Below are 23,789 nucleotides of genomic sequence, written 5' to 3'. Positions count from 1 at the left end.
AGGGAGCCGGGAGGTCAACGGGTGCTGGTGAATGGATTCAGCTCTTCGCTTCCATCTGTATTTGCCCCACTGTGACTCGCAGTGGTCAAAAATCACCTTGTATCATTGCGAATGGAGTTATTCCCTGTCATCGTCACTGGGGCACGCGAGGACCCTGCAGATAGTCCAGCTCCACGGTGGCAGTGGGAAACGTCCTTTGGCTTGCTTGGTTCTTGCCGCACAGGGTCCATGTGCAGCTGGAGCCCCCTTTGGCATCGTCCCTGGGGTCCCCCATGGGGGTGGTGGCCAGGCCAGGTCTCCTGGGCATCAGCCATGGGGACGCCCTTGGCTCCTGCAGCCCTTTCCTGGAGAGGAAGCAGCTTTTAAGCAATATTGAGGGTATTTTGCGGAAAAAAACCCCATGATGCTGTGAGTGCAAGGAGCTGCCAGAACAGGCAGCTCCTGTGCAAAGCCATCACGGCACGTAGGAGCCCCGGTGCTGTCCGGGGAGGGGAGGGGAGTGCAGGTTTGGTGTTTCATGGTACCTTTTGGCAACGATGGGAACGTGGAAGGAATTGCTGCGTGGGTTTTTAATTTGAAAGGAAAGGCTGTAAGAGATTTCACCATAAATGTGATCTGAAAAAAAAAAAAAAAAAAAAGGTCTGTTAGCAGGAGGGGAGCGGCATTTCTTTTAACGAAAGATTGAAACTCAGCCACAGGGGGTGTTTTCCTTAAACTGCAGATGAAAATGAAAACCCGTATCTCCAAGGCAGCTCTTGCTGGGGACACGGTGCAGTGTCGTGAGCCGGTGCTGCCCAGTGTGTGTGGGCTGGAAGGGGCTGTGCGGAGGCTGGTGGGGACAGCAGCATCCGCGGGAGTGGAATGAGTCCTGCAGACCTGGAGAAAAGCTGGTATTTGTTGCTCCCCTGGCTGCCCTGAGGAGCTGTAAAGCGTTTTCCATGGGATGGGGGGAAGGCGCTAACCTCCTTGTGTGCTCCTGTACCGTTCATCCTACAGCAAGCTCAGCCTTTCTGAGCTGCAGGGAGCCATCAGGCGTGGGGTTCATCACCCCAGAGCCCCTCTGCTGGGATGTGATCATACCTGCAGGCGATGCTGGTGTCACCGGGACCAAGGGCATGGCACTGCCTTAAATAAATAACTAAGGTTAATGCAATGTCTTGATGGGCCTGTGTGCTTTGCCCAAGCTCGGGGGTTCAATTCCTCCCTGCCCGCGGCTGTGGCCGTGGGGCTCGGCCGCTGCCGGGTGGGGGGGGGTCTCGGCGTATGGGTGGACTTTATCTGGGCTGCTTCTGGTGAAGGAAATGCATTTTTTTGTTTTGTTTTAACTTTTCTGGAGTGGTTTAGGACAATTGATTTTCTAAAATAGACTCAATGAGAGGAAATTCATTTGTTAAGCTGTCCCGTTCAGGGGAACGGGAGCATGGGGTGTAGATATGGTGCTTCCTTGGTAGCTTTATTTATGATTGCATCTGCTTTAGAGCAAAACCAGACCTGTAAATTAAATGCTTTCTCTCCCCCTGACCCTTTTCTCTGTTAATCAGGATTTAAACGGACAGAAGGAGCTGTGCCCGCGTCTCTGCCACCTGAAGAAAGGCCCCAATGGCTACGGCTTCAACTTGCACAGTGAGAAGTCCCGGCCGGGGCAGTTCATCCGCTCGGTCGACCCCGACTCACCGGCCTCCAGAGCGGGGCTGCGGCCCCAGGACCGGCTGGTGGAGGTAACGGCACGGGGGCTCAGCACCTCCCTTCCTGGGAAGCCTCTCGGGGTTTCCTCAGCACGTGTCACGCAGGGATGTTCAATCCTGCCCAGCCTGGCAGGAGTGGCTGGGTCCTGTCCCCCGTCTCACGGGCAGGGAGAGGGACAGCAGAAGTGATGGGACCCTCGGGAAGCCTGAAGCTGAAACAGACCCCTGTCCTGTGACCTTTTCCATCAGATCCCCCCCATGTTCCTTCATAGTATGGAACCATAAGACCAATGTGGGTGCTTAGGCAGTGGCTTTGAGGTCTTTTGAGAGCAGCTTTGTGGTCCTTTGGCAGCTCGTGCAAAGTGGGCACTTGCAAGTGCTGGAATCTAGATGCTGCTGCTGGCTCTGGCTGGCACAGAAGAGGGTCGGAACAGGTGAACTGCTGCCCCTGTGCCCATCACGGGGGCTCAGGGTGGCAGTGGGATCCCATGGATAGATGGGATGCTTGATGGGTGCCCATCTCATCCCCCCAGCACAGCAAGCCCTGCGCTCGTTGGCATTGCCTGATGCTGCTTGGTGCTGGAGCTGGATCTGCCCTCTGCAGTGAAAGGGATGTGGGGACCTGTGGGACCCGTCCCACTGCCAGCGCATGGGAGGGGGTGGCCTCCTGCCCAGCCACCCTCCGGTCTGACGTCCTGCTGCGGGCGTAGGGACGTGTTGGTGCTGCCCGGCTGAGCTGATGCCTGCCAGGCAAGCGCTAGGAAAGAGGGCAGAAAAGCTTTGCAGAGATTTTAAGATGCAAAATTGTGGAAGATGTTGCCCAGAGAAGTTGCAGAGGCTCCATCTCTGGAGGTGTTCAAGGCCAGGCTGGACGTGGCCTTGGGCAACCTGGGCTGGTGGGAGGTGTCCCTGCCCATGGCAGGGGGGTTGGAACTTGATGATGTTCAAGGTCCCTTCCAACCTAAACCATTCTATGAAACTACTCTTGGAAGCAGCTTCCTGGTCACCGAGTGCTGGACCACACAAGTTTTGATGGAATCACCCTCCCTTCAGCTTGTTTGTCTTGTTTTTTCAGAAGAATGAAGTTTCCCAATCCAGAGCTGCCTGCGCTTTGGGCAGGGCTTGATCCAGACAGAGGGACAGGCAGGGCTTGATCCAGACAGAGGGACAGGCAGGGCTTGATCCGGCAGCCGGTGCCCCAGGCACGCCAGCCATCACCCCGTTCACTTCTGCGCTGCGGGAGGACCTGGGTGTCCCCTGCTGGGGGGGGATGCATGGCCCTTCCCCAGGAGGGTGAACCCCAAAACCCTCCCGTGGGGACCAAGCCGTGGCTCTTGCTGTCAGCTCAGAGCGGGAATGGGGATTGCACTCCTGGAAGAAAACACTCGCATCTTGCAGAGCCGGGCGAGTCGGGGAAATACTGAAACCGAAACACTCTCCTGCTTTCTAGCCCCGTGGATAATTGTTCCCTGGCCAGTGGGAGCTGTTGCCTCTTCCCGGCACCTGAAAGTTTAATGCCGGGAGCAGCGTGGGGCCGGGAGCGGGGTGCCGGCGGCCGCGCGGTGTCACGGCGAGGGGTTGTGTTATTTATTTATCGGTGCTTGGCGGAGCGCCGGGCACACACAAAGCGGCGAGGGGTGAGCTAGCGAGCTCGGAAACCCGATCCTGTCCCTACCGGCTCTTTGGGGCTTTGATAAATATTTGATGGCCCCCAACCCTGCTGCCCTGGGTGGGCTGGGGGTGCTGGGATGGGGGGAGAGCAGCCCTGCGCCGCTTGGCCGAACTCAACCAGGGGTGAGCGCTGGGCATGAATTGGGGTGACCTGGAGTGGCAGGAGGACGCTGCTGGGGACAGAGAGGGGTGACAAGCCCAGCAGCTGAGGCAGCCAGTGAGATGCGAAGCCTGAGGAGGGGGTTCCATCCCAGCCCTCGCACCTGTGTCCTGGTCCTTCAGGACCTGCTTCTCCCCCAGCTTTGTGTTGAGGCATCTGAAACGCAAAGGGGAACCCAAAGTTTGGAGCTGGCCCAGCTCAGGCTCTGCAAGCATTGTCACTTTGCAAGTGGGAATGAGCAGCCACCGCCTCTGGGTCGTGCTGAGGCTGTCAGGGGGCTGGAAACCCTCCTTTGGAGGGTTTCCAGCCCCCTGACAGCCTCAGCACGACCCAGAGGCGGTGGCTGCTCGCCTCCCCTGCCATGCAGCCATGACTCTGCAGCGAGAGTGACCATGGCTGGGCCAGGACCAGCCTCATCCGCTGTCCTGTGTCCCTGGGATGGGCTGCAACGTCCTGGGTGCTGCTGGGGCAATGCCACGCTGGCGTGGCGCAGCTCCCCGGGGGGCTGCCGGGATGGGGTTACCCCGCTCCTGGGCTCCATCCCCAGCTCAGGCATCGGTGCGCTCTGTGTATCAGGGTCCAGCATGGAAGAAGGCAGTTGCCTGTCTGCGGGTGGAGGAGGAATAAAAATATGTTGATGGTGGTGATACCTGGAGAGATTTCTGGGCAGATTTCTGAAGTCTTTGATTTGTTTCAGAAAGCTTCAGTAACAGAGTAGCTATTTTTAAAAGGAGGAGGTTACTGCGTTCCTAGCGCTCTCCGTACCACCAGCGTTCTCTCCCCTTCTCCATCCGAGCTGAACTAGCGCATCGCTCTGCTGTCCTGTGGGCAGGCGCCTTCGGATGCCAAAGGCGGGATGGGCGGTGAAGGGTGGGTTGAGCTTTGCCGGAGACAGACGGGCTGGAGCACTGAAAAGAGTTTATCAAACAAAAGCTGGTCCAGCAGCAAGGGGCTGGGTGGTGCAGAGACCTTCCCTTGCGGGACAAAGGGTGATTCATTCCCTACCGAGAACAATGCCTCGAAACCACAATTGTCCCCTCGCTTCGGGGAACAATCGGGAGCAGAGGATCACGTTCCCTGGTAGGTCCCGGCTCGCACGCAGGGAAGGGAGAAATGAATCCGTGCAGCAGACACGGGGACTCGCCTGCTGGGGACACGGGAAATCCATGGTTTTCTATCATGGAGGGATGAACAATGGCACAGGGATGCTGCAGCTGCCTGGGCAGGACTGGGGAGCAGGACACACTGGTGGCACCCAGCCCGCTGCCTGTGCACATGGTTGCACCTCGTAGGCAGTCTGAGGTAGCTGGGGCACATCTAAGGTGAAGGCTGGGTTTGAAATCACTAAAGAAGGCAACCAGAGTGTTTTGGCAGGACCTGGGCAGGTGAGGTGATGGTGGAGTCCGGGGTCTGTGATTCCTGATGGACGTGTTTGGGAGGCAGGCAGAGGTGGAGGCGTGCAGGGACACACAGGATGCTTTGGCAGAGGCACCAGGCGGGCAGGGGGTGGTAGGAGACCATGGCTGGCTTGAGAAGGGGAAGGAGGAAGCCTATGGCCTTCCTATCATCCCAATGGAAATTAAAAAAGGAAAATCCCATCCCTTAAGGGATGAGGAATCTGTGCCGCAGGGGGGTCTGTGAGCTGGGAGCAGCATCTCTGCTGCGGTGGGCACAGATTGGGTTCTGATGCTGTCACTTTGCAGGTGAACGGCATAAACGTGGAAGGCCTGCGGCACTCGGAGGTGGTTTCCCACATTAAGGCCAGGGAGAGCGAAGCCAGGCTGCTGGTGGTGGACCCTGAAACAGATGATTACTTCAAGAAGCTGGGGGTGACCCCCACAGAGGAACACACCAAAGGTGAGATCTTGCTTTCCCTGGGTGACCCTATACTATTCTCATGACTCACCATGTCATGGGTGGGATTTCAGAAGTGAGGGAGAGTCATGTTTCCCTTCTGTCTCATCCCTCAGTAGTTTCCTGAGCACCACCCAGCTATTTATACGTAGTGAGAATACTTCCTAATCTAGCCAAAACCCAATTTGTTATTTTTACATGGTGAATAATTAACATGGGAACTTGCTGCCATAAAGTGGCTGAGACAAAGTGTGGTGGGATTCTGGGGGGAGCTGGGTGCTCAGTGAGGGATGCTCAGGTGGGGACCGGTCTGTCTCATTGGGGCTGGAAAGCTTCTCCGATGGCCGTTCCTCCAGCCCATCCATTTTTGGCTGCAGCACCCACGGTCTTGAGAGATGGGGTGTCAGCCGTCGGAGTGGGTGGACCCCACAGGGTCTGGGGGAACAGAACGGTCTGCCCGGGGTGCTGAGCTGGGGTCTCAGGAGGGAGAGTGCAATAAATGCCCCGTTGCTCTTTGCTCCAGCGAAGGAGCCTGTGGGTGCATCAAGAAATACCGGAGCAAACACCGTGTGCACGCGAAAGGAAGGGTTTCACGCCACGGCGATCACAGGAGCGGCTGTTGCAGGAAATTATTTCCTTGCTGTTGAAACCTGGCAGAGAAAGCTGCCTGTCCGCTCCCCAACCTGTTGTGCTGCTGCTCCGGGATGGGGAGGGAGCAGGGTGCTCCCCTGCCTGTCCTGCCCCCCCCTGCCCTCCCCAGTCCCGGCTGAATGGGGAGATCTGTTTCCCACTACAGCTCTTCCTTATCTGATCTGCACCCTGGCTCCCTCGGATGCTCAATGGGGAGATTTTGTCCAAAGAAACGGGTCAAACAATGCAGAGAAGCGCACGGGGCGAAAGCGGTGTCAGATGCTCCGCGTCGGTTCGAGGAGGAGCTGGGGCGAGAGCTATCTGCTGGCAGGAGCGATAAAGGAGCCCTTGTTCCCCGGGGTGGGGACGCAGCCAGGGCCACGGCCGCGCCGGGGGGTGCGGGTCGGGTGGGTGCTTGAGCCCCTGCCTCGGCTCCACTGCTCGCGACACCGCGTCTCGACGCGTTCGTCAGAGATGGTGAATTGGGTCTGCCTGGCCGGTGACAGGAGGTGTGTTGATGACAAAGTGCTCTGGTTAACTCTGTTGTTGGCAGGGTAAGAGGAAATAATAACGGCACTCTTTAATCAAGCTGCTTGGACCTCAAGCTTACAGTTTTAAAGTCTTACCGCTGATCCTAAGCACCTCAGTGTTTTAGCCAATGAGTGTATTTTAAGAGCTACACACCTTTCTGGATTAAGGAAATACAAAAATATTTCCAGACAAGCCAAATTTTGAAATCACTTTTTTTTTTTTTTAAAATCCAGTTCCACTTCAATATTGCTTGTGATTTGAAACTTGCTTCTCACTTAAGTAACATTATCTTTCTTACGATACCAGAAATTTTAGCATCGTTTCTGCTACAAGCTGACTTTCTTCTGATGACCATTGCTCAGAGTTTATCATACTGTAAACACAAGTCTGATGGTCAGTATGACAAAATACTCAAGGATCCCAGCACCGTAACTGAGACTTTTGCACCAGCGTGCTCTCAAAATTATGATTTGAGTTTATTTTTTTTAAATGCAAAGGTGCCCTGTTTTGTACTGGAAATCTCAGCCGTGTCTGTACGTGGTGCAGGGAGACGATGGCTTTGGAGCCGTGCCACGAGCTGCCCTGGGTTTCTGCAGTTGCAATCCGCATTGGGCACCGTGCGCTGCTCTTGCTTCACTGGATTTCGGGTTACACAGTGATGTGCATCCACATCATTGTCTTCTGCTGGAGAGATGCACAGAGTGAGGGCTTTGCCCTGAGAATCATTCATGCTCGACATAATTCAGTTATTAATCCTGTCACAATTAACACATCTGTTAGCCTGGGACAGATGGGACATGGTAATGCTTTTTGCAATGACTCGATCTTGGTGACTGGCAGTTTATCTGCATAAAGTTTGCCATTGTGTGGAATACTATGAGTCCAAATTGTTGGAAGTGAGGAAAAAAAAAAAAAAAAGCCAGGATACCCATGGAGCGGGTTGTTTGCCACACGCTGTTGTGACACCACCAAGATGCCGATTTCAGCAAAGGATGTTGGGTTGTTTTCTAAGATTCCTGATTAAACAGCTTCTGGAGAAAAATTATTTAACAATCAAAAAAAAAAACCAGGAGTGTGCTGAATTTAGTGCTCAGAGAAGGAAGTTACTTGGTTCCCTTCCTGGAAGGTGTTTTCTGATGAAAACAGAGTGAAGTCAAGCAAAGGGGAGACCTTATTGTGGCCTTTCAGTTGCTTAAAGGGGGCTTATAAGAAAAATGAGGACGAACTTTTTAGCAGGGCCTCTTGCGATAGGACAAGGGGTAATGGTTTTAAACTAAGAGGGAAGATTTAGACTGGATATAAGGAAGAAATGAGGGTGGTGGAACACTGGCCCAGGTTGCCCGGAGAGGTGGCAGATGCCCCATTCCTGGAAGCATTCAAGGTCAGGTTGGACGGGGCTGTTAGCAACCTGATCTGGTTGAAGATGTCCCTGCTTATTGCAGGGGGTTGGGACTAGATGGCCTTTAAAGGTCCCTTCCAGCCCAAACTATTCTATGATTCTATGAAGTCAGGGGAATGGGAAAGAATTTGGTTCCAGAAAGGGGATGGACAGGCTTTTGCGTGGGTTCGGAAGCAGCACAGGGCACGGTCCAGAGACAAAGACACACTGAGCTGGTGGAGTGGGCAAGGGAGAAGGTAGGCTCGGGATGGCTGGGTTGGGGTTCCTCAAGGGGTGCTTGCCTGGACCTGAGGCCAGCAATCCCAGCTGGGTGTATTTACCGCATATTTTCTTTATGTGGTCTCTAGGTGTGGTACCTCAGCCCATGACAAACGGATCCGCACAGACCCAGGTGAGTACTTGCCTGCTCGAGGGTGCCCCAATGGCCGGGGTGGCTGGGCAGCATCCCAGCTTAGCCCAGTTTAGGGGAACATGTTGGAGTGATCAAGAGGGATCGGGGGTGAGAGGCCTTGCTCCTGGCGTGCCGGCTTTCCTTGGCTCTCACCTGTGACATGTGAGCCTGTCGGGATGACTTGCCAGCCTGCAGAGCAGAGAGGGATGCTCATAATGTCCCCAAGGCTCATTGAGCTCAGATTAACTGCTGCTGGCTGGTTTTAATTGCTTCCTGCTGCAGCTTTAATTTAGGGGTTGAACAAGGCTGGTTTCAGGCCCCAGTGACGGAGGGAGGAGGTGAGCGGCTGCCCGGCGCTGGCAGGATGGGGACCGTGCTCTGCCCGGTGCGGGAGTGGCATCTCTGCCGGCAAATCCCAGGGAGTTCCCGTGTGTGCACATGAGTGTGTGCAGGGTCCCTTTGGCAGGACCCTCCCCTCCAGGCTCTGTTTCTGTCCCTAGACACACCGGGCATTGCTCTCTCCCTGGAATGTCTGTCCGCATCGGGCTGGAGCGTGTGTGTTTTTTTTTTTTTTTTTTTCTTTTTCCTAATTCTGTCTTTGTGCAAACTGGACTAACTTTTTAATTTCCACTAGCTGAATGGAGGATCCACATCTTCATCTCACAGTGACCTTCAAAGTCCTGGGAAGGAATCGGAGGTAAAAACCCCAAACTTCCCCCCTCCCTTTTACGTACTGTTGTAGCTGTGTACATGCCTTATGGTACTGTGTAGCAGTGCCTTTCAGTGCGTTGTCAGTTTTGTCTCGCAGACTTGGGTACACTTGTATCCATCCAGTGAGCAAAATCCGGCATTTTCTTTCATCTCTGGCACTGTAGATGTGCACGAAACGGAGCTGTGAGCTGTCAGCAGCTGCTGGTTCCAGCACGGAGGCGGCCGTGTTGCTGGGACGGATCGATAACTCCTTTGTGTGGCTGGTCAAGGGCTTGGGACCCTCGGGGTGACGTCTCCTGTAGCAGCACGAGCTGCTGTCACAGAGATGACCTTTCCCATCTTTGTCCGTGGGACAGAAAAGCTGGCGGAGGTCGCATGGCCTCTACCGGCAGCAGCAGATGTCCCGTATTAACAGACAAGTTTTGCAAAGGTGTGGATGCATGCTCCGTCCTGGCTCTGGCAGGACTTGCGTGTGCTCATCCCTTCAGGCATCGTGACCCCGGGGAGGACGTGGCACTGCCCCAAACCAAGCAGAGGAAAACGTTAAGGCGTAACAGCAGCAAGTTAATTGGTGCCTCGTTGGGCAGCGACTCGTGCTTGAACGGTTTGAAAAAGGAGGCGTAAGATGAAAGGATGTCTACAAGAGTTTTGGATCTTAAGTGTAATTCTTCTGACAAGCTACAGGGCGGGAGGCGAGGCTGGGAAGCCGGGAGGAGTGGAGCTGTGAGGTTCAGGTGCTGCTAACAGGAACAAGGCGGGCCAGAATTTACAAAAGCCAAATGGCTTTTTGCTTGGAGCACAGTGAATTTATCACAGTGTTTAGAGGAGCCGCTCAAGATGGGAGGAGCGTGGCTTTGGTGACCTGCAGGGCTGGGGCTGTTTCTCTGGTGGAGCCTGGCTGAACACCGCAGCAGAGGGCCGGAGAAGAGGCAGACCTCACTGCACAAGCTGAATGAGCGACCAAAAGTAAACACAAGGCATAGACTGGTACTCTGTCAGTGTTATTAATTTAGCAGGGTTTTTTTTTTTTTCTTAATAAGTAGGGGATTTCTAAAGTGCTCAAAAATTTATCTTTAGCGTGAGGCTCTACTAAAAATAGAGGAGTGTCTCCATGCTGGTGCTCTGTGGGGTCTCTGCTGGTTCTCAGTGCTTGTGCTGTCCCCTGTCCCGAGACGGCTGGGAGTGGGAGTCTGATGGCAGCAAGCGCTCACACAGCCTCCTCTGAGCACCCAGAGCCTCTAAAACATCTCGAACGCCAGCTGTGTCCGAGAGCTGCGGCCAAACGCATGCAGTCTGGCATCTCTGTTTCCCTCTGAGCATTAAATAATACATGTCCCCATCCAATGGCTGCTGCCTTTGGAAAACCAGGCTGTTTCCCAGTGCCTGAGCGCAGTGGTTCCTCCCGTGGAGTCGCCTTTGGGCTGTTTCAGAGATTGCTGTCCCACCTCTGTACTGGAAACCAGAGTCCCTGGGGAGCGGCAGGGGGGTTGCCTGCGGCTCTGCCCCCCAGCTCGTAGCCTGAGGTGCTCATTCAGGCCACCTGTAAACCAGAGCAAAGCTGGAGCCATTCTCTCGCAGCGCTGGTGGAAGACCTGCCCATGGTTATCAGCAGGGTTTGCAAAATCATAATTTTTGAGTTTTGCCCGCGTGGTAGGGCAGCTGTGTGAGTAGGCAGGCTTTAAAATGTTTCCTTAAAACCGAAGGTCTTGATTCTGTATGTTTGCCCGCTATTGACATGAGCGCCGTGTTTGTGGAGTGCAGCCGTGCAGCTCCGGGGTGCAACCGTGTCTCCCCGAGCTGGTCTCCTCGGGCACCTCCGCCCTGCCCGGCACAGAGACCTGGGAAAGCCTCAGCGTGGGTGTGATGGATGAAGCCGAAGCTTTAGATTGCACTTGCTATGGAGCCTGCTGAAACCAGCTCTGATGGACCAAGTCCTGGCATCATGGCCTCTACCAGGAACAGTGTGGCCAGCAAGACTGGGGCAGCGATCGTCCCCCTGTACTCGGCACTGGTGAGGCCCCACCTCCAGTGCTGTGTTCAGTTTTGGGCCCCTCACTACAAGAGAGACATTGAGGCGCTGGAGCATGTCCAGAGAAGGACACCAGAGCTGGTGAGGGGTCTGGAGCACATGTCTTATGAGGGAGTGGCTGAGGAAATGGGGGTTGTTCAGCCTGGAGAAAAGGGGGCTGAGGGGAGACCTTATTGCTCTCCACAGCTCCCTGAAAGGAGGGTGTAGCGAGGGGGTGATTGGTCTCTTTTTCCCAAGTAACAGGCAATGGGAAAAGAGGAGATGGTCTCAAGTTGCACCAGGGGAGGTTTAGGATGAATATTAGGAAAAATTTCTTCACCAAAAGGGCTATCAAACATGGGAACAGGCTGCCCGGGGAAGAGGTTGAATCACCATCCCTGGGGGTGTTTAAAAGACAAGTAGACGTGGTGCTTAGGGACGTGGTTTAGTGTTGGTTTTGGCAGTGTTAGGTTGATGGTTGGACTTGATGATCTTAAAGGTCCCTTCCAACCTAGACGATTCTATGATTCTAAGTCCGGGCAGGGACGATGCTTCCCAGACCTGTGGGGTTTGAGGGGCTTGGAGTCCTGGTGCTGGCTCTGTCCCTAACAGGGATGCAATGGAATAAAAGCATTTTGGCCAGGACTTGAATTGTACCCTGAGGGCATGGTGGCCATCCTTCACCTCCTGAAGGAACAAGAGGGTTGGGGTAAGTGGGAGGGGCACCTGGGGTTCCTGGCTTGAGGACACATTGCCGCGGTGGCAGTTACTTTAGAGAGGAAAGTTAATTTTCTTATTATAGAAGTACTTTTCTTAAGCAGATGGAAAGATGCTGTTTTCAATACAGTTCCCAAAGCAAATACCGCCTTGACTGGCGTCTGACGGTGGCCGTGCTGGGCATGGCCAGCTGGGCACGCAGGCAGGCGCCGCTGTCCTCCCGCGCAGCCCCATCCCTGCCTCAGTTGGCCACCGGTGCTCTGGGAGCAAACGGGTGCCCGGGCAGGCGAAGACGGGGGGGCTTTGCCGTAACCCCTCCCTGCGAGCCCTGAGGCTCACCCCACTTGCTCCCTCGTCCCCGCTTTCTGTCCCCACCAGGGGCTTATTTTTCATTTTCTCAGCAGACATGCGGCACAGCCTGTTTTCCCTCTGGCAGCAGCTCCTGTGTTTCTGCTTTTCCACTTCCAGCCGTGGCAGCCACACATTCTTCAGGCAAGGGGGGGGGGAAAAAAAAAAAACCAAACCACAAAACGCAATGTAGTAATTAACTCTGTGGCCACACAGATGCTGCCTCCGCCAGTGAAACCACAGACATGGCATGGGGGAGGGACTTTGACCTTCTGCTCCAAAAAAAACCCCACCCCTGCGCATTTGTTTATTGTGCACGCTGGAGGAGATGCCTCTCCCAGGGCCGTGTGGGGTGAAACGCTGCAGGACACCATGGCCATGCTCATGGCGGTGCGGGGGATGCTGCCATGAGCTGACATCTTTTCTGCCTTCTGTGTACAGGATGGAGACGCGGAGAAGAAAGACCCGTTTGAGGAGAGCGGGCTGACCCTGAGCCCAACAGCTGCTGAGGCCAAGGAGAAGGTGAGGGCCAAGCGGGTGAAGAAGAGAGCTCCGCAGATGGACTGGAACAAGAAGCGAGAGATTTTCAGCAATTTCTGAGCCTTGCTGGTGGCTGCCGTCCGTCGCTCTCCTGCCCCTGCCCCAGCTTGGACGTTTCTGAGGTGCCTACGCCCTGTCCTTCAGTGTCCATGTGAGATGCTTTGTGCTCTGCTCTTCACTGGTTGCTTTTACAAGGCGTATTTTAAAGTCCTTTTTTTTTATTTTTTATTATTATTATTATTATTATTGTTACTCACCAGCGATTCTCATCAGACAAATGTGACCAAAGCTCCTTTTCTTGCTTGCTCTTCAGCCTGGCTCTGGCTGCCCACCGTCCCCTGTTCCTATGAGAAAAGACTGGAAGAGTTTAACCCTTTTTTTCTTTTTTTCTTACGTGCATCATTTAGGCTTCTATTACTCTTTTTTTTTTTTTTTTTTTAAAATGGGGTGTTTGTTTTGGCTTTGCGGGTGTCCCAGACTGAGCCCCATGGGATGCTCTGTGCCCCTGTACAAACATCTTGCAGCCTCATGCCCCCGCTGTGGTGGGGACCCGCAGGGTGGGGTGTACATGGCACCCCCTTCCCAGCACCCTGTCTGCAGCGTGAACTGCTCACACGATGGGAAAACGGACAGTGGCTGTAAATCGCTCTTGTTGGCTTTGCTATTGAAATGAAAAAGCTTGTTTTGTTGTTTTTTTGTTTCTTTTTTTTTAATGAAGTCCCATATGTTTCCAGTTAGTTTAGGAACCTCCCTCCCCACCAGTGACTTCTGCCCTGGCAATAAAAGCCCCTTTTTCATCTCCGACAGCTCTGCAGAGGGGAGAGGGCAGGATTTAAAAACAAAACCCAAACCCAACAGCCCAAATGCCACAGGCCTCACCATTTGCAGCCGTCGATGCAGCGCTGAGCGGCGGGGGAAGGCAGGGAGAGGGGCCGGTCCTGCCCCACGGTGCGAGGAGCGGTGCTGCCGGCCTGGCTCCGGCAGCCTTGCAAGAAGACAAGAGCCACGAGATGCTACAAAAACTCTTTGGACAGATTTTTGGAAGCAGCCACATCCCAGCATCCGTTTCCAGGGAGGAATGAGGGGATCCAGCTCTAGCGGCGGGCTTGGCGCTGGGGGAGTGGGGCTCAGCTGCGGCTGTGTCCTGGAGCGGGGTCCAGATCCTACCTGGTTTGTTACTTCTGGGCTGGTATGTGATGCCTCCAGCCTGTGAGCATAACTGAGTCTCTGTCTCACCGTTGAGAAGGTGTCTTCTGAAGCCGTGGGGTCTCCGCGGGGCTGGCTGTGGAGCAGGCAGCGGTGTGATGGAGGGGCAGCTGCTTTGGCTTTCTATGGTCTCCTGCTATTAGAACCTCAAAAATGTATCCTTAAAACATTACAAATTAAGCCCGTTTAAGCTCTTTATTACTTGCCCCTGGCTGTAAATGAGGGAAGATGACTAAGCTGAACTACAACACTCTCAGGTTGCAGACAGAGGTGTTTTGCCAGGGCAGGGTCCCCCTCCCTCCCACGCTCCAGCAGCCCCCCAAGCCCAGCCACAGCGGCTGCCTGGTATTTCGGCTCAAATGCCGAAGCAGCAGCGGGAAGAGACTGGGCACAACAGCACAGTTGTGTACAAAACCAGTTTCCCCAGCTAAAAGCAAATGGCAGCAATCACTTGGATGTCGGTGACCATTTTAAAACACGTGGCTGTATTTTTTGCCCTGCGTTACTCCAGCACTGCTGTTACAAGCCTGTGGCCTTTGGGTTAGTCAGTGCGCTACAGATATCGTAACGGGTCTGTGTGTATTTCCTAAGTAGTGAGCTAAAAGGTGCCTTATAAAATTTACTGCTCTCCTTGGCAGCAGCTTGGGGCTCACCACAGCAGTGGGTTGGTGCGGGGCAGGGGATCCGCAGCAGCAAGAGCCAGGACATTTGGCATCACCGTGGGGAGCAGCTGATGCCCATAGCTGATAGCTGGCTGGCAGGAGAGCATGGAAAGTCTCAGGGGTGAAGGAGATGAGTTCTCTTTTACGAAAGTTATCTTTTAGGAATGTTGATGGGCTGAACAGATTTAAAAATAATGACTTTGGAGAGGAACCTGGTGCAGGTATTTGGCTATCGGTGACGAGAGCAGCAGGAGGATGACGGCTCAGGATGCGGAGAGGTTTGCCTTCCCTCCAGGACTCTGCCATTAACAAGACAACCTCTTCCCTACCCCACTTCAAAGACTACTACCTGCTCTTTTTTTGCCCCTTCCCCCCCAGTTTGCTTCTATACATCAGTAATCTTTTGAAGGAGCCCTTCTTTTTCATGGTATGCACGTTGCTTCCTGTGCCTGCATAGCCAAACCCCAGGCAGTGCCCCAGTCTGCGCAGGGCAGAGCGTTCCCCATTACACTGACCTAAACATCGTGCTCTCCGATGCATGTCAGAGAGCAAAGACCTGTTTGTAAATACCGCATTTCTCATTCAAGACTGGACCACTGTAGCTGGGGGGGGGGGGGGGGGGGGGGGGGAAGAACATGTAGTTTTGAATGCAGATCAAAAGAAATCAGGTGTGCAAATCTGTACTGATAAGATTTTAAAATCTTAATCTCTGCTTCGTCCATGGAAACTGCTCCTGGTTAAAGCACTTATTGTATTTCAGACATCTTGTAGCTCAGTAGCAATTATTCAGTTCCTGTACATTTAACTTGGAAAAAAAAAATCAATAAAGTATAAGGCTGTCAGCTGCATTGTAAAAACATAATGTACACTGTAATGTCAGTAATAAACTTCGTTTTCCCATGTACTGAGTACTTATTTGCTCGTTCCTCATCTGTTTGGTAGGGAACTTCAGAGCGGAATTACAGCCTTCTTTAGCACATTATAAACTTCGCTTCCTCCCTTGCCTGTTTAAAGAGTAGCTGAAATTATTCCTTTGAAGCTCTACAATGAAGTCAGCACTGCCCTTTCTTTGAAGAACAAAACGGAGATGGTGGTGGTGTCCCTTCCGTCAGCTTCTGAGGCACACGCTAGCTTGGCTCCTGTGGCCACTGTAACCCTTGCTGGCACACACACAACCAAGAGCGATGCTGGCTTGTCTCCTGCTTCCCCCCTTGCTTCGCATTACCTGCTGCTCCTCTGCTACCAGCACCAAAAGGTCACTTGTCCAGGCGGTGGCCTCCTCTGATCCTGGCTCGTGAAGTCTTTGGTTGTACCTTATTCATTGCAGTGCCCCCTCGCTGCCCGGGCAGGCAGCTTGGCAGGTCGCATGCTGCCTGCTCTCAGCCAGCGGGGCTGGTTGCTATGGTCTCACACTTTGGTGAGGTCACCCATCCTCTCCTTCCCCCTGCCCTGTGTTGCACAGATGCCAACAAACCTCGTGGGTAGAAAAAAAAAACCCACCACCTTTATTAAATGTGTAGTTACAAGCAGCAGCAAGTCCCCTAGGACAAAGCATTTCTCTCCAGCTCCTCCTGCCGCGGCACAGCCTGCTGCTCCACCAGGGCATGCTCAGGCATTCACATGGGGGCTGGAGCCTTCAGCACTGACACAGCAGGACTGCTGTGCTTTGAAAGACCCTTTTTCCTCTCGAGAGCTTAGCCGTTGCCAGCGGTTGCTCCCTCCCCAGAGATGCTGAGCTGGCTGCAGCAGTGTCCCGTTTCCCTGCAGTCACACAGCCAGCCCCGTGCAAAGCACAGCTTTACCAGGGCTCAGCGCTGGGCTGCTGCTGAGCTGAAGCGGCTTTGTTGCTCTACGAAGACCGGATGATCCCTCAGCGTCTCTTAGCAGCTGGGCAAATGTCTTGATTGAGGCACTCGTTGCAGCGAGGATTCACAGGCAGGCAGGTCTGTTGGCCAAAGCCCACCAAGAGCCAGTTTATCTCCCTCCAGAGATCCCTGCAATGAGAAGAAAACATGAGCTTTCGGATACAGCTGCTCGGAAGGATTAAAGAACAGCGCGTGCTTTTAAATGGACCCCTTTCGCCTACTGCCTGTTCCTCTTGGCTTCCTAAGGCGACTGGAGGCGGGTCCCAGCCTCCTGCTAAGAACAGCCCTCTGAACCTTTCCTGATCCCTCTGAACTGGAGTGGGGAGCAGAGGATGGACATGAAGTGCCTGTGGTCATTCTCTTGTGCCAAGACATGTGCCAGATGTGGACATGCAACAGACTACCTGTCAGCTGGCATTTGATACTGAAGATTAAGCATCAGTGAAGGCCAGAATCCAACCATGGTCTGATATTGCTGTAGCCATTAGGCTCAGCAAGGGCCTGTGTAGAAAAGCACCTAGCTTGGGTCATGGTAAATTTGTCAAGGCAAGAATCGGGCACCAAGACCTCCAGGTACCTGGCTGCACTAGTGGTGATCAATATATCTGGTAGCCAGGAAACAACTAAGTAGCTGAGATGCTGCTGCTGCTGCAGGTCCCTAGGAGAGGAGAAACACCTGCAGACTAGTCCCCCATAAAGAGGAGAAACCCAAAGCGCAGTCACTGAAAGTGCTATAAGCAGGATTGTGTGCAGGCATGGCTCAGCTCCTGCAGCTAGCTCGAGGGGGTTGGTGTGGATGAAGCAGGCTGGGGTCTCAGGTCTCACCTGGGCAGCCAGTCCTCCAGCGCCACCCGAGTTTCCTCGGGGTATCTGGTCTCCTTCTTCACCCACTTCAGCCTGTTTGTGATCCTGTGCACATGGGTGTCCACAGCTAGGAAGGGAGAGCCCAGAGTTTAGGTGGGGGCAGACACACCTGAACGGAGAGAGCACAGCCAAAAGCTGCCTGTCATGGCACACCAGGTACAGCGCCCTGCACGGGCTTCCTCCGCGGGCCAGCAGGAACAGGTAGGTAAAAGAGGAGGGGAGGTTCGCTCGCAGAACAAACGTGCTGCTTTCTTCCTAGGCTCAGAGCCAAAAGCAAGACGGGATGGCTATCTCACACCACGCAGCTAGCGACACGCTCGCACAATCTGACCCAGCGCCTTCCTTCAAAGGTTCGCGTGCTCTGATCTAGCAGGCACAGGGCAGCCTGTCCCAGGTTCTCTTCCTCCCTGTGTTTCAGCTGATGTTACGCAAGTTGCAATCTCTGCCCCTTAGTTTACCCAGATGGAAAACACATTTCATAATACCTACGAACACAAGAGGGTTTGTGAGGCTTAAATGAATGTTTATAAGTGCTTTGAGCTAAAAAGCTCTGAATGCAAAGTATATTATTGTTAGATCAGCAGCGATAAACCTGTCTCTATGGCTAATTGGGCAAAACCCAGGAAATTCCTGTAAACAGGAAGACAAAGTCTTGCCTCCTAAATCAAAACTGAGCACACAATTATTTGGAAAACAGTTGGCTAGTTTGGCTCCCTCTAGACTTCCCTCCCCCACAGCAGGGAGAGAACAACAGACCCCAAGTGCTGTCAAATCGAGCGCAAGAGCCACATTTCGCACCGCTGCCGGTCACCAGTGGGGCTGCAGGAGTCAGCTGCTGCCCGCACTGACCTTGGGCTGCGTGCTCGCTGCGGAGGCAGTCATTCATCAGGTGGCACCATTCCTAGCTTTCCCAGGGCTCCTCCATTAAGCAGCAAATACACTTGGAATATTAATTTGTCCCCAGGGGCCCCCAGGCTGGGCAGCCCGCCGGGACCCTGCAGCTGATTGTCCAGCCCCATCTGCCGGCTGCTGTGGGCAGCTCTGCTGCCAGCCACGCTCCCCAAACGAGCATCGTGCAGGAGCCAACCTGCCCTGGGTCTGGCCTGCGCCCATCTCCACCGCAGTCTTCCTCCTGGACAATCATTGCTAAAGCACACAGCTTCACAGGGTACAGCTATGCACTCTCCTAGGCTCTCTGTTCAATAAACATGGCAAATAAACAAATATACCCGCGGTCACCTATTACCCAGCCGCAGGAACTAAAACAGATCAGAAATTCCATAGCTACAGATTACATGAGACCATTTCTTTCCACAATCCATCATGAATTACCGATTTCAAACGGTAATTTTGACTAAGCCCTGCTTCTGCCCTCTTACGGCTTGCCAAACAAAAATCCCAAATGAGATTTGTTTGAACAGAAGCAACCATGGAAAAAAATAATGTCAGACTATCCTACAAATATCCCCAAATCACAAAATTACCCCCACCTCTCTTTCACTTGACAACAAAGAGATTTAAAAGCATTACTCTGCTAGCACATCTTTTTGGATGCCTACCCAATTAGGCAATACTTGCACTGCTTACCAGGATCTGAGGGGAGGGAGGGACTGCCCTTGGGGATCTCTGCTATCAAATTTGGGGAAAAACAGTAGCTGGATCTATGCTTAAATCCTATGGCAACCCATCTGCTGTGAGTGGTTGAGGGTCACATCCTTCACCCACCCAAATACTCTGCAGAAGTGAAGTGATGCTATCAGGCTCCTGGGGCAGGCATTTTACCCAGCCGCAAGGCTTCCCCTCTGCCTGGGGAATGGGTCAGGCAGGATTTAGGAGAGGAATAGGGAAAACATGGTCCAACCTACCTATCCCAGACACGCTGTCCCAGGCAATGTTCATGGCCAAGTGGGCCATTTTGGGCCCAACTCCCGGCAGCTGCACCAGCTCCTCCACAGTTCTTGGTATGTCACCCCCGTATTTCTCCTTCAGGATGGCTGTCGTCTGCTTTATGTACTTTACCTTGTTCTGGAAAACCAAGGGGAAAGGCAAAAAATCCAAGTTGCCCTCCAACACAGGAAAAAGAGACAAAGAGCTCAGAAAACAAACCATTCCTGAGCATACGTTACATGTGAGGCCACACATTGCGGAGGGGAGACAGAAATCTTTGAATTCTCCTTGAAAGGAAAATACTGAGGCCAGATTAGCTCCAACCTCCCCTGCATACTCCAGGCACTGCAGCAAACAATCTTGCTGTGAATACAAGTTGCTAAAACTGGTGTAAAATACAGCCTTCAGCTTCGCTCCAGGGGAAAAATCACCACAGGGCACAGCCACAGGCTGAATACCAGCTGTGGGTGCGTCTCTCAGGAGCAGGGCTGGCTTGCACGCACCTCCTGCCTTCATCCCCTGCTTTCAGTTCAGCAACCGGCCACGAGTACAGCCTGCAAAGGACAAGCCCGCACCCGCCTTGCGCTCCTCTCCTGGGCCTCTGAGCTCTCTCAGACAGCTGCATGGGGACAGAGGACGGTAGAGGGGTTCCTCCACGTTCCTGTCAGGTGCTGCTGCGATCCTGCACTTACCCTCCAGAATCCCACAGGGTAAATGATCTGCCCGAGTGTCGCATCATCCATCTGCAAAATACTGTCGACTGTGAGGCCACGCTGCCTCAGGCGCAGCATGGCAGCTGATGTCACCTGGTCCTTGGTCTGGCTGGACAGCATCAGCGACAGCAGAACTTGGTAGCGCATAACCTGGGGGAAAGGAGGCAGTGAGACAACCCAAGATCTCAGAGAGGATCTGGCTGCCTCTAGGGCTCAGTTCTCCCATCCAGCATCATCTTCAGCCCAGTGCATAATACGGGCCTACCCTGGTTCAGCCGTATCCATCTATAAGAGACTGGAAGGCCGCAAGAGAAATAATCCATAACCTTTTAATTTTGCCACACAATAAAGGGAGAAAAGAAACACCTTCAACCTAAGCAGTCAGTATGTGTAAAAGGGCAGAGAGCAGCTACTGTCTGCTGGGATCTCACATCCAAAGATGCCAGTGCTTAGCCACAAAGGGCCAGACAAAACTTTTCCTGATGATGGGATTCTCAGGAGAACCCACAGGATGTAAAAGTACAAACACCCAATGATTTTTCATACAACTTTTGCTCTAAAGCAGCTTTTGAAAACGCCACCTGTTTCCCAATAGGCTTCAACAGGAACCAGGTATCTGGATCCAGTGAGCTCCTTACAAAACCAAATCTAAAGAACTGGGATGGCAGAGACTGGGAGATGAAACACTAAACCCAGATGTTCCTCTGATGCTGTCATGCAGGATTTAGCCCAGACCATTCACCTCCTATTTTTCAATTGATTTTTCTCCAGATGGGATTCTGTCCCCACCAGAATGAGGAGGATGATGCAACTAACCTGGACTGACCCAGGATAAGATGGGATACAATCCTTCCTCCAGCTGTCTTACAAACAAAGTTTACAAAACCGCAGGTGTGCCAGGAAAAATCTGAGTGCATGGAAGTAGGGTAATCTCCGAGTGCATGGAAACTGTGTGCGGAGCGCTGTTCTGTGCTGAGGGTTACAACATCCTCTTTCCCTTGGAAGCAACAACCTTGCTTCCCTAGGGAAGCACAGTTATTTCCGTATCGTGCCCTGTGGTCCCCATGGCCCCACAGCTGCGCTTGGTGCCAGCCCACATGACTGTGGAGCGTGTGATGCTGTCTGAATCCGGAGTCAAAGCCAACCGTTTTCCCCATGGATCCAAGCCCAAGACACGAGGCCAACAATAAGGACAGCATTACATGTGCTGAAGCTGTGCAGCTGTGTCTTCGAGACCCCTCCCTCAGAGCCCAGCAGGTCGCTGTGGAGCACACGCTTCCTGCTGCTCTGCCGAGCCTGCCTGTAGGTTATCTCCGTGTTCCCACACCAGTGCCATGCCCAGAGAGCGCAGCACTGCAGCCCCAGGTCCCAGCGCCGCACCACGGCCTCGGTCAGCTTTGTTTTTTGTACCGATGCAAATGGTCCCCTCGGAGGGAGGTGTCATCTGGGCCCTTTGATTGTGTTCCCAGGCTTGGGGAGCACATTGCCATCCCAGCATGGCCCTTCCTTTCAACCAGTATCCCCTTAAAAGTGGACCGCAAGAGGGGAGGAAGCCAGCCTATGCTTATGTGCTGCTCTGAGGAGCATAAAAGCAGCCTGGAAAGTTTTTTCTCAGCTCCCCTTGCCTTTTCTCCATACTGTTTTTCCTCTGTATTACAAAGCCATCTTGCTGGATACTTTCCTTGGACTCTTAAAAGGGATATGCCTTCATGCCCTGCCAGCCTGCACCAGAAGACACCGCTGCCACAATACACTGTCAGGGTTTTCACTCCCAAGTCCAAAATCATCCTATTTTTGTCTCAGCTCCTACTCTTGGTTCAGCCTGCTAACTCTTCCGGCAGCAGTTTAAGCAGAGGACAAGGACGCTTCACAGCTGTGTTTGCTAGTTGGTCTCTAATGTCCAGCACAGGCTGAATGCGAACACAGAACATCTCAGAAAACACCCACTGCCATTTCACAAGGGCTGTCTGAAGCCAATGAGCCCGGTACCAGAGAGGCAGCGGCTGACTCTCCTCCTCGAGCAGGATGAACGGTTTCTCTCATATGCACACTTCTGCAGTAACCTCTTGTGGGACAAATCCCAGCCGAGAATCCTGATACACCCTGCATTTATTTTTCTGTTCTGGAGACACCCAAAGTGGGATATATCCAGGGGCAACATGAGGATGAGGGAGGCCGGAGAGCTGTGGAAGCGGGGCTGTATTTTCATGTGCCCGCCTGATGGAGCAGGGCAGCAGGGTGTTGTTACCTGTGGAGGTGCGCTGCTGTCATAACACTTCTCCACCCCCATTTCATCAACGGGAGCATCTCTGTTCCTCCTCATTTCCCTGATGCGCTCCAGCTGCTGCTGCCAGTCCCTAGGCTCCCAGCGTGGTCGCTGGGGTTCAGGGGTCCCCTGCTCAGCACCATCCCCCTGCCCAGATTCGTAGGCAATGGCAACGCTCTTCCTCCTCCTGCTGCGCCTCGGGATGCCGGCTGTGCTACAGACCTCGCTCACTGCAAGAGATGGGAGAGAGATTTTCAGACCTGAGGCCAAGGGAAGGAAGCCGTCGTCTCCCACCAGAGCCCAGCCTTGGCCCTGCATGCCAGCAACCGCCCGGGGGACACTGCCAAGGGCTGAACTTGTCTTCCCCATAGTCACAACCCAGCAGCAACACCTCGCATCCACCCAGCCCTAACTGGAGCCAGTCGTGGGGTGAGAAATGACTGGGAAGGACCTGGGAAACAGGTGACAACAGCTGGGGACACTGTGGGGACGTGCGTCCCAAACACACAGGAGGCTGCTGATGCATCCCCGGGCCCTCGCACAGTGCCACAGCCAGGACAGCCGTCGGGGTCCTGCCACATCCCGGGCTCCGAGGGGGACGTGACAAGGACACCATGTCCCTGACAGCCGGCTGGGCTGGGCCCTCACTCCCCCTGCTTGGGGGCCCCCAGGTCCCGGTCCCGGTCCCGGTCCCCGTGCCCGTGCCCGTGCCCGTGCCCGTGCCAGGGCCGCACACGACCCCGCCAGCCCGGGGAAGCACCGATCACCCCCCTCCGTACCTCCGGCCGCCCCCCGGGCCCTGCCGAGCCGCCGGGCCGCCGCCCGCCCACCGCCGGCGGACACGGCCGCGCACATGGCGGCAGTCCCGGGAACTACCGGTCCCGGCGTGCCCTGCGGCGGGCGCGCGCGCCGGAAGCGGCGGGACTTCCGCCGGGGGCGGGGTGCGGCGCGGGAGGGGGGCCGGCGCGGAGCGGGTCGCGGGCCGGGGGCGGCGGGGCCGGGCCTGGCCGGGGGTCGGCGGGTGAGTGAAGGGAGTGGGTGAGCGGCGGCCCCACTGCCTAGGCTGGGGTACGCGGGGGCCTGGCGGGGAATAGCGGGAGCCGGGGCCTTACCCCGGGGGGGGGGGTGTGCGGGAGTGGGGCTGCCGGCTGCCCCCGGCCGGGGGGTGTCCCCCGGGTGTCCTCTGTCAGGGAGCCGGGGTGTGTTGGGGGAGGGGGAGGGCTGTGGCCTGTTCCCTGTTGTGTGTCCGTAAGGGGTTGTGGCATGTCCCGGGGTGGTGGTGGTGGTGGGGGAGGAGGGGCTGTGGTGTGGTCCCGACATGTTTGGGGGGGACGGAGGGTCACTGTGCCATGTCCTGGGCTGTATGAGGGCCTGTGGTGTGTCCCCGGGGTGGTGGGCTGGGGACTGTGGTGTGTCCCCCAGGGCGGTTGGCTGAGGATTATGGTGTGTCCCCTGGTGACGTTGGGATGGGGACTGTCGTGTGTCCCCCGGGGTGGGGGCAGCAGCGTGTCCTCTGGGATGCTGGGACGAGGTTTGTGGCATGTCCTCAGGAAGCGCAAGGAATTGCTGTGGCATGCCCATGGGGGCATGGGGCATAGCCGGGGGGCTGCTGAGTTTGTGCGGGAGTGTGTGCTGAGGGAAGGGTGCTGGGGCTGCGCCAGCAGGGAAGGAGCGGGTGTCC

At 54.6% G+C, this 23,789-nt stretch overlaps 2 protein-coding genes across 4 annotated transcripts in view; one reads left to right on the top strand and one right to left on the bottom strand.

The window, feature by feature from the left end:
* NHERF2 (NHERF family PDZ scaffold protein 2) overlaps positions 1 to 15,136 on the top strand; it is a 41,791-nt gene extending 26,655 nt beyond the window's left edge. For 2 of the 3 annotated variants that reach the window (XM_082490458.1, XM_082490459.1), the window contains exons 3-7: positions 1,542 to 1,718; positions 5,220 to 5,373; positions 8,278 to 8,321; positions 8,956 to 9,018; positions 12,547 to 15,136. In XM_082490458.1, the coding sequence (XP_082346584.1) occupies positions 1,542 to 1,718; positions 5,220 to 5,373; positions 8,278 to 8,321; positions 8,956 to 9,018; positions 12,547 to 12,705 (597 nt within the window). In that variant the 3' untranslated portion in view covers positions 12,706 to 15,136. The remainder of the gene's footprint in view (positions 1 to 1,541; positions 1,719 to 5,219; positions 5,374 to 8,277; positions 8,322 to 8,955; positions 9,019 to 12,546) is intronic. The other variant, XR_014269696.1, reaches the window with a different exon arrangement.
* An 859-nt stretch (positions 15,137 to 15,995) lies between these two features.
* Positions 15,996 to 22,963, bottom strand: NTHL1 (nth like DNA glycosylase 1; the record flags this gene model as incomplete). The annotated part of the gene is made up of 6 exons (XM_082490353.1): positions 15,996 to 16,507; positions 17,204 to 17,309; positions 19,108 to 19,267; positions 19,822 to 19,992; positions 22,091 to 22,338; positions 22,888 to 22,963. 6 exons carry the CDS (start codon positions 22,961 to 22,963, stop codon positions 16,384 to 16,386), a joined length of 885 nt encoding a protein of 294 aa, XP_082346479.1. The 3' UTR covers positions 15,996 to 16,383.
* Between the last annotated feature and the right edge of the window lie 826 nt (positions 22,964 to 23,789).

Source organism: Vanellus vanellus, assembly GCF_965231255.1.
Source record: "Vanellus vanellus genome assembly, chromosome: 14".
Taxonomy (NCBI): domain Eukaryota; kingdom Metazoa; phylum Chordata; class Aves; order Charadriiformes; family Charadriidae; genus Vanellus; species Vanellus vanellus.
The sequence above is the reverse complement of the archived record's forward strand: the minus strand, read 5'-3'. Positions and strand labels throughout refer to the sequence as shown.